The following is a 10,437-nucleotide window of genomic DNA, read 5'->3' as shown; positions in this document are numbered from 1 at the left end:
ATTTCAATGGTTCGGTTACACTCCCCAAGCGAGGGTTGGTCTGAATCGAGAATCGATTTCGGACCCAAATCTCGTTTGGTTGCCGCTCATTCCTCACCACTCAATTCCATCAATACATACACCAATTATCAAGGTTTGAGGGTTTTAACACTCGCCCTCATCCTGTTCCTTTCCTTGCTAAACCTTATTCTAGTTTCTTACTTATGGACTATAACAACACTTACAAAATTGAACTGTCACATGACATTTTTTCTCTGTCTCTCCGTGTCCTTCATTCTCTGACCATTCACTTGCGTCAAGAAAATTTCACTTTTTCCGGAGGGGGGGGGGGTTTATGGTTCACCAACACTGCACTTCACTTGTAACATCAAATTCTCTCTGTCTCTCTCAGACATTGTCCTCTCTCACTTTCCTTCAGTGACTGACCCTCCTGAATTCGTGTGTGACTGGCTCTTTAAACCTAATGTAAACAATGAAATATCTCTCTCTCTTACTGCACAATGGTCTCTTTGCTACCAGTTTCTCCTACAATCGCTCTCTGTCTCTCTTGTTGGGTTACCCTCCTTGGAATCAATTAGTGCCCTTCGTGGATTAAAATTTCTGAAAGGGTTGGTAGGCTGCAATCCACCCATGCACTTCGTTTGAAATTTCTCTATAGTAGTAGATATCATTTAAAAATTTCGAAATTTCAACGACTTTTCCACTTTTTTTCTCTCTTTTTTCGAGGATCCACTTTCAGTCCTGTCTGTGGGGTCTAGGATTCGAGGTTTTCCTCGAGGTAGGGTTTCAGATGTTTTAGGTTGAAGAGTCCTCTAATCCTGCCTTTTGAATCTGCCAGTTCGAAGATGGAGGGGTTTACTCTTCGATGAACCACGAATGGTCCCTCGAACGGTCTTTGAAATTTAGAAGTAAGGCCTTGCACTGCATCCGATACAGGTTGGCACTTTACTAGCACTAGCGCCTGAAGACTAGGCTGCCACTTAGTCTTGCCAGTTTTCCGTCGTTTGTTTCGCTGATCTGCTTTTAGTTTCATCTGAGCATAGGCTTTTAGAATTTTGTCAGATAAGACATCTTCCCGGGGTAACTGGTCTGCACTCTTTTTCAGTATCTTTCGGAAGATATCCGGCCTCGGATTTCCATCGAGCAGTTCTACAGGAGTATAACCTGTAGACTGGCTAACAGAAGAATTCAACCAGTTCTCTATATATGGCACGAGTTCTGGCCATTTTTTGTGCGTCTCGTGGCAGTAGATTCGAAAGTATTTTCCAAGTTCGCGCATAATCCGCTCTGTCGGATTACTTTCCGGGTGTCGAATAGGAGAGTATCTACACTGAATGCCCAAATCGGTCAGTGCTTTCCGCCATGCAGGACTCGCAAATTGCGATCCGTGGTCAGACAAAATGGTCTCAGGTTTGATAACACTTTGGAAATAGTGCTCCCTGAGCTTCCTTAAACAGCTCCTAGTTGTGGCTGCCTTTAGTGGGTATAGAGTTACATGTTTGGAGAAGAATTCCAGACATACCAACAGGTATTTCACTCCACCACGACCTGTAGGTAGAGGTCCATAGAGGTCTATCGTTAATAGCTCTCCTGGCCTGGTGGGGAGATGAGATACTCTTTCAATCTCATAGGACCTATTGGGATGTTTCACACGTTGACAGATGTCGCAGTGTGCCACGAACTTCCGCACCTTTCTTCCTAATGACTTTAGGTGGAAAGTGTGTGCTATTTGCAACATACACTTATCGGTACCTTGATGTCCCAATAGCGTATGTACATACCGAATCACTCGGTCTTCTAGCTGTCTGGGTAACATAATTCTCCAATAGGGATGGCTCCTGTCATTTTTGCAGAACAGGATCCTGTCTCTTACCATGTACCTGCCCGAAAATTTCTCTGGGTCGCTCTCCAGTTCTTCCCGTATTTTATTTAAAGCGGGATCACCGAGTTGGTGTTCTGACAGATTGCCTAATTCTTTCATGAGTGTTCTGTCAGTTCCCAGGTCTACCCTTGCCACGAATAACTCTTTCGGCTTCAACACTTGGTCGCGGCTCTCTTGGCTTAACCCAATGGGGTTGCGGCTCAGCATGTCTGCAAAGAAGTTATCGCTGCCTTTAATGTGTACAATCTTCAAATCGTACTCCTGCAGCTGCATTACCCAGCGTGTGACTCGACTAGATGTCAAATTACACCTCTTCAGAAACGATAATGCTTTGTTATCGGAATATACAGTGATGGGATGACCTATCACATATATTCTGAACTTCTGAAGCGCATAGACTACAGCAAGCAGCTCCTGTTCACAGGTGGAGTACCTCCGTTCTACGGGGCTCAACACTCTGGATGCGGTGGACACTACCAACGTCTCACCGTAGTCGCTTTCCTGGGTTAGTATTGAACTTATCCCCAGCTTGCTGGCGTCAGTGTAAATTGCATACGGGGCGTCATCACGTGGATGGACCAGGTGAATGCTGCGCGCAAAACTCTGCCGCAGGCGCAGGAATGCATCCTGTGCTTCATCTGTCCACGACCACTTCACACCTAGCCTCAATAGCGGCGTTAGCGGTGCGACGTAATTTGCATAGCCTATGATGAATCTGCTATGAAAATTACAGGTTCCGAGAAACTGCCTCAGCTGTTTACTGTTTCTCGGTGCTGGATAGTTGAGGATGGACTGTACCCTATCCGGGTCAGCGGATACACCGGTCCTATCTATACGGTGTCCCAAAAACCTAACCTCGTCTTTGCAGAAGCGACACTTTTTGGCGTTGATCGTGAAGCCTGCCTTCGTTAATTTACCGAGTACGGTATCAAGATGTCTTAGGTGATCTTTCATGGTAGGGGAATGTATCAGAATGTCGTCAACGTAGGATACCACGTTCTCCAGATCCGTTCCCAGCGTTACCTTTATGGCACGTACGAATGCGGGTAATGAATTTCTGAACCCATATGGAACTCTTTTGTACTGATACACGGTGGATTCGGACATGAAAGCCGTGTATTTTCTAGAGTCTTCGTGTAGCTCTATCTGTAAATAAGCTGAACTCAGGTCAAGGGACGTGAAATATTTTGCCCCATGGAATCTTTGTAAGAGCTCATTCATGGGAGGGGTCCTCTCATGATCTGGGATGGTGACTTCATTCACCCTCCGGGCATCAACACATATGCGTATGTCTCCTCCTTCTTTACTTACCACGGTTAATGGGTTGAGAATCGGGGAATTGCTATGCTCAATAATGTCGTCGACTAGCATCTGCCGGATTTGTTCTCTAACAGCTGGTCGGAGGGCAAACGGAATTGGCCTCGAATGACCTACTATTGGGCGGTCGGTATCTACCTGGAATTTGTAGATGAAAAGCTTGCACTTCCCAGGTCGCGTTGTCATGTGCTCTCTATACCGGAATAGAACCTGGTATAGATCACTTCGTTCAGCTGTGGACAAATCAGTCACTTGCTCTACTAAGGAGTGTAGATCGGCTGCTTGTAATGACCGGGGTTCTGGGAAACTGGGTTTTGGGTTGGGGATGGGTTGGCCATGTGGCAGGGCTGTCTCTACTGAGTTGACTTCTAACTCATAAGTAGGGCTGGCATTCAGACTAGCAGGAACTCTGCTGCGGGGGCTACTTATGCAAGCTGCCACACTCGCTAGGACACACTCTCCATTGGGGCACAACTGATCGCGCTTTGCGTCAGGGTCCGGGAACTCCTGGTTCCTGTCTGGGTCAAGTGGTCCTTTGTCGATCCGAAGACCGAGTCTAATGCCGTTGGTCGCCACTCTGCCGTATGCGGTGGGGTGAGGTAGGGATCCATTGCAGTATTCAGCTGCTCTGGAATGGGAAGGTGGGTCTGCACAGTCAGCTGTTTGGGGTTTGGGTCGCTGACCTGCTAACATGGATACAGTGTTGGAAGATTCTTTAAACTCTCCACTGTCATTATTGCAAGCGCCTTGCGATGCTGCCCTGGTGGCAAACGTCCACTCTCTTGTTGTTCCGTTGCGGACATACGTGAACTTTCCTGAGTTGAAGTCGATGATAACTCCATGCTCCTTCAGGAATTGACAACCGAAAATGGCGTCATTATTCAACTGGGGTGAAACTAAAAAGATGGTCTCGAACACATCTTGGCCTATCGAAAATTCGAGTAAAGCCTGCCGACGTATCCGTTTGCTTCGTCTGCCGAACGCTGTTACGAGAACCACTCCTTCAACTGGTAGGGTAGGAACTTTTACACCTGTTTCAGTTAGCTCCTCATAAATTCGTTCTGATAGGAGATTAACCTCACTGCCAGAATCTAGAATGGCTGTGAATTTAATTTTGTTCAACACTTGAACTTCGACCTGAGGACTGTTTTCTAAATTTGCCTCATTAATGAACAGTACTACTCCACCCGTAGTCACCTGCTCTAAGTAGCTATCTTGAGTTTCCGAGTCAGACTCGCCTTCACAACTGGGTTCGCCTGCCATTTGGGATGCCTTGAGCGGACCTAGAAATACGTGGGATCTCACAACGGGAGCCATTCGGTCCTCAATAACTCCAGTTATCGGTTTCCCGAATGGTTATCGCTGTGATTGTTTTGCTCTTGTCTTCCCTGGTACGGGGTTGCATTGGGGTTAAGAGGGCCGGAGCTTCCCTCTGGGGGTTCTCCGCCTCTCTCTGACTGGTAATTACGGCGATTACGTCTCCGGTTCCGGTTCGAACGGTTCCGTGACGGAAAGAATTGCACCTGGCGCACCTGAGCCTGGTTTTGGCCTCTGGGGTCACTTCTGTGCGGATTGTTCCCTGGCCTGTTAGGGTTCGAATTGTGGGGTTGCATGGGAGGTCTCGGATAATTCTCGGACTGTTCCATCAGCTCCACTCTTTTGAGAAGATCCAGGGCTTGCTCGATTGTTTGCATCTGGTTGGTGAGCATGGCTCGTTGCACCCCTATCGGATAGTGGGCCCTGATTGCTTCTATCAGCTCCCCATCCGAAGGTCTTGGGTCCAGGTACGAAGCCATGGTCACGTGTTTTAAAAAATGTCCGCTCAGACTCAAACCTGATCTCCGATCATATTTCGCCTGATAGAGCGTACACTTTACAAGAGATTGCCTGGAAGTCGACCACCAGGTATTCAAGAATGCCTTCTTGAATGCCTCGTAGTCTGCCACATTGTGCATTACAGCCTCTACCCATTGCTTGCCTATGTGTCCCACTATGGATCGGCATGCGACTGCCAAACGAAGGGGTTTCGGCACATTGCGAAAGTTAATAAATTCATCCAACCTCCGTAGATGAAATACGGGGTTGGTCTCTTTTGCGTCATCGTAAAGAGGTAAGGGAAATTCTGAGTTGCTTAGATAACCCAACAAGGATACATTCTCTGTGTTGGCATGCACTACACACCCATTCATGCTGCTATCACTAGACAATGTATTGCAGAGGGCTGGCTGGTGAATGCAGCTGACTGTTTCACCGACCAATCCACCGCTTGCTTCAGTCACTTCAGGTTCCGTCGTAGGGTCATTGGCTGGTCCGGCGGAAAGAGATGCGGCGTCCTGAACTACCACTCGCGCCTCTGTGGCTAAAGCTTGCCTGGCTGGCATTTCGTTTAATTTAGTCTCTAATGCCAAAACCTTTGCGTTTACCATCTCAAATTTCCTTCCTAATTCCTGAGTGGTTGACTGCGATAAATTTTCTAGGCTCTCTTTCTGTCGTACCATCTGATTACTCACTTCAGACCTGTGCTCCTGCATCTGATCTGCAAGTTCATTAACTACCAATTGGGTGCTTGTATTGGACTGTTCTAACCTAGAGTCGAACTCGTTACCTATGCTCTGCAGCTGCCTCTTGACTGCTGCAAATTCAGATGCGGTTTCAGTTTGCACCTGCGTAACTAGCTGGGAGACCCGTCTGGCTTCGGATTCCAGCCTACTATCTAATTCCTTCCTGATTTCCTGAGTTTGAGCCTCGAAACTTTGCAGTAACTTTTCATTTTCTGCTCGTATGTCAGACCTAACTTGGCTCATATCTGACCGAACACTTTCCTGCAACTGTTCTAATTTAGTTTGGTTGGACTGGAGTTCGGCTCTCACATTCTCTTGATTAGCACTTAGATCAGCCTTGACACTAATGAACTGCGCCTGAATATCCTCCCGGTGTCTACTCAAATCTGCTCTAACACTTTCCTGAATTTCCTCTCGGTGGCTACTCAAATCTGCTCTAACACTTGTGAAAAACTCTAACAACATTTGCTGTAGCTGATTGGTACTGTCTACAGAAGCTTGTGTGTTGGAATCACTTTTCTCTAACACTTGGTTGGCTTGGCTCTGCGTCCCTAATTCTGCTCCTTGAGGTCGCATTGTGTCTTGTCCTGGAGTCTCACTCGCGCTGACTAAGCTAAGAGGGTTTGCGGGGTCTCGCTCCCCTGCCGCTAACTCCTGATTCTCCTCTTGAGCCTCTACAGTACGGCTCCTCAATGATCTGCTGGCCATTATAAAATTTCGTAACTGACCTTGTAGTTGCGTTCGGTGTACCTCGTGTGAACTGTCGGAGCAGTAGAACTAGTAGTGTGCAGCTCCGTCCGTCCTGACTCTTGTTCCAATTGTCGGGAGTTGTTTCCTCTGGCGTCGTGCGTTATGTTGCGCTTCTCTCCTCGTACCCTTGTCCTCGCTGAGACGTCGGCCGTCACGTTGGCTGCGCCATACTTTCTCTAACCGCCCTGACCTTTCTTCGTCGTCGTTACTCGGGCCAACACCGTTGGGCGGCACACTTTCTCTCTCTGTAACCGCCCACCCTCTTTGAAGGCTTCTTGCCCACAAGGTGGTTGCCACTGGTCACTTTGGCTGCCCTACCTGGTGCTGCCTCCGTTGAAGTTGTTAGGTCGTGGCTGGTTCCGGCTTGACCAGGCTCCACCGCTTCTTCCTACTCCACCGTTTCCTCCTTCCGTTGCTGATTACGGGTTTGGAATTTCAACCTAGAACCTGATATTTTGGGCGCCAGCAAACAGCTCCTAGTTGTTTGCGATTCAATTTAAAGGAGGGAAGGCGTGAGTGGGGTGGAAATTGGCGATGGGTTTGGCTTGCTCCTGGCGATGAGTTCTCTCCTCAGGTCGGCTAAGGGCCAGGCTCGGACAAGGAGGGTGAAACACTTCTGACCAACACAATGTACTTTGCCACTGGAACACTTTATTGTTTCTCACAGTCACGCGGAGTAAAAAATCAACACTATAAGACGTAGTATCGGCTTCCAAGCCGCCGGTGCTGCACTGCTCAAATCACTTATCTTAACGCGCAAGTATATTCGCGGGTTTTACCTCCGCCACGTTCGAAAGTGTTTAGTAGACTCCCTGATCTTAAACTGGATTATATTCGCGGGTTCTACCTCCGCCAAGTTCTAAGTTTCGTAGCCGACTCTCAATCTTAAACTGGACTCTCTCCCGAGCCAAAGGTCCTAACTGGATTGTATCCGCCTCCTCTCTTCTCCTCCTAAATTCTCGGATAGGTGGATTCAAATAAGAGGAGTAGGCTTAAATTTTGATTCCGGCCAATGACCGATTGTTTTAGAAGCAGTTTCGGCTTAAAATCCCAAACGGCAAAACTGACAAAAATGTAACTTATGAGGGTCGCTAAGGAACCCCTGGACCTCCCACTGTTGACTTATGACTGTCACGTCTCGAATTCTCAAAGAGGCTCGTCGTTCTAAGTCAACTGCTCAATTTCTAAAGAACTCAGTGGGGGTTCCATGAAGTATCATTTCTGCCCTTTTCGAAACAACACCAAAGGCCTGGACGCAAGAACTAACAGATGTCTTTGTCCACACAAGTTCGGTCTATCTGTTTGTTCTGACTGTGTCTTCCTGTTTCTTAGTAATTCTTACAATTCTACTTTATAACTACTAAAAAAAAAGGGGGGGGGAAGGATTTCAATGGTTCGGTTACACTTCATTAAGTTATGACCTCTTCCTTTCAAATCCTTTCCAAATTATCATTCATGCATTTAGTGCTATGTAGCATGTCTACTGAAAGCATTGTTAAATGAACCAAAATAAATATATAGTGTCAAATGGTAGGATGATTAGTGATTACTAAATTGAAAAGGATTTGGAAGGAATTGAAATCACAACATGGTGTGTATCTGCAATTAGTACAGTCCTGTATTTTCTGATTACTTTTTCTGGCCCTAGCCAAAGGCATGTACAGTGTGTTAGTCTGTGACATTTAATGAGTTTTAATTTAGTAAGTGACCCTGCAGGTAGTGTAAGACATCCTTTGCCTTCCAGAATTTCTATTTTCAGTTAGCGTGATTGTAACTGAAACAGCCTATAATGTTTAATCTTCAACGATGAAGACTGAGGCAGCATTTTCCTTGAAAATGCAAATGTCAGCTTACAAGACTATGTAGTGTCACAGCATAGAATAATTGAAATTCATGTTTTCTGTCTGCTGGAAATTATTTGCACACAACCATTGTCTTCATTTGTAAGTAATTAATTATCTTAGAAATAAATTTGATACTATTGATTATATGATTGTATTTATTTATGTAAAAACAGTTTTCTGCAGTTACTTAGTTAAGGAAATTATTTACATAGGTACAGTAAATCTTCTAAGATGGTTCACAGTTTCTTGATGTAATTCTGACACAATCCCAATATGGTGAATACTTATATACAGTATTAGAGATTCATTGAAAAGGATTTCAGTGTATTAATATAATTGCATAATATATATATATGTGTGTGTGTGTGTGTGATGGCAATGCATTTTAATTGCAGGTAGTAACAGTGCTGGTGAGAGATGTCAAGTATCATGTTATACGAGCTGAACAAATGAAAACGTTACTTCTTTATGCAGAGCAGGACATGCATGACTTCAACCGCCAAGCAACTGCATTTGCATTGCTGAAGGCTATATTAGCCCGCAAGCTTGTGGCACCTGAAATGCACGATGTCATGGACAAGGTTGCAAAACTTAGTATCACCTCAGAACTTGCCCATGTCCGTTTACAGGCGCGACAGGTCAGTAAATATGAAAATGAAAACTATACCAACTTTGATGTTTGTTTACATTTTATAGTGTTCACATAGCCGATATTATGCTGAGGGGCTAAACAAAAATAGAAGGGGGTTAGTGAGATTGGGGCTTGAAGTTCTTTCTGGTGGTGTTAACAGCCACGGTTGTGAATCTTAAGGCTGTATTGTTCAGAGCCGTGATGCTGTGTAGTTTGATAGAACCAGCATTTGAGAAGAAGATTCATAACCTTCTACCATTCTATGTGATGTCACATTCTTAAGACTCTATCCTTAATATTCACTGATGTGATATAATCTGAATCTTATTAGAACTTTAAAGCCCATATTGTCTCATTTCACATGATAAAATTGTTAATGACCACATTCCTTCCTATATTCACAGAACATTGAGGATTTCTGTGGATTTCTTTATTCCTCGAGGCAGGGGCTTGAATAGTACTTTAAGATATGAACTTCTTTCATGCAGTTTTCAGTTCACTCCTACCCCATCTTCCTGTTAGTTGCTGTGGTCTAGTAGGTGGTTACCAGGGTTTTGAAGAAACTTGCTGCTGCCTGAAGATTGAGGCAGCCAGATCTTCTAGATTGTTGGTAATGTTGCTTCACTACTTGGTGTCGTTACCCACAAGAGTGTGGTCTACATACCAGTATGTGTTAGCAGCATTTCTTCCACATATTTTAGTGTTAAACAGGTTGTTAGTCACTGCCTTCTTACCATGTAGTCACAGATTCCTTAAATGCAGAGTAATATTTATGGTTGATGAAATTGCACTGGAGCTACTTTCTCCCTAAATTTCTTCAGTATTTTCCTGCTAATCAACATTCCACCATTTCTCCATACTAATCTGTCACATCGTCAGCCTTTTAAAGTCGAGGGCTTCATCTGTTGGCATTTGTATTGCACAGAATAAGGAAGTACAGTCAACTCTCGATTATCCGGGGGCGGATTAACCGGTTTGCGGCTTAACCGGGGCTTTTTTTTTTTTTAAGTTTATATGTTGTTTAATATTCATTCACTTTTGTTTCACATGGTGAGTTTAACACTATTTTCGCACTAGTGTGAACCGAGCTCTGCATTATTTCGTCCCGTTATGCGAACACAATGTTCTAGGGTGGGGGTGAAAGAATGCAAGAATTTTTGGAAAGTTTCAAGGACAAATACACCGCCCCAGGTTATTTAACGGTACCATCTCAGTGTGAGAGTGCATTGTGAAAGTAAGTATCAGTTTCTTAATATAGATCTTCAAGTGCGTTAGCAAAATGTCGGGGTTTAAAAGGAAGCGTGTTGTGTTAAGTATTCAACAGAAACTTGAAATTATCAATCAGCTGGAAAAAGGAGCTGTAGTTAAACAATTAGCAATGCAATACGGTATTGGAGAACAAACTGTTCGTGATTTGAAAAAACAAAAGAATGAGTTAATTTCCTTTGCTTC

At 44.9% G+C, this 10,437-nt stretch overlaps 1 protein-coding gene across 1 annotated transcript in view; it reads left to right on the top strand.

The window, feature by feature from the left end:
- Nucleotides 1–10,437, top strand: part of LOC111865360 (small subunit processome component 20 homolog) — a 65,832-nt gene that overhangs the window by 44,189 nt on the left and 11,206 nt on the right. Inside the window, exon 27 of the mRNA XM_023853311.2 lies at nt 8,750–8,992. Within this exon, the coding sequence (XP_023709079.1) occupies nt 8,750–8,992 (243 nt within the window). The remainder of the gene's footprint in view (nt 1–8,749; nt 8,993–10,437) is intronic.

The sequence above is a fragment of the Cryptotermes secundus genome, unplaced genomic scaffold, assembly GCF_002891405.2.
Source record: "Cryptotermes secundus unplaced genomic scaffold, Csec_1.0 scaffold114, whole genome shotgun sequence".
Classification (NCBI taxonomy): Eukaryota; Metazoa; Arthropoda; class Insecta; order Blattodea; family Kalotermitidae; genus Cryptotermes; species Cryptotermes secundus.
The sequence above is the reverse complement of the archived record's forward strand: the minus strand, read 5'-3'. Positions and strand labels throughout refer to the sequence as shown.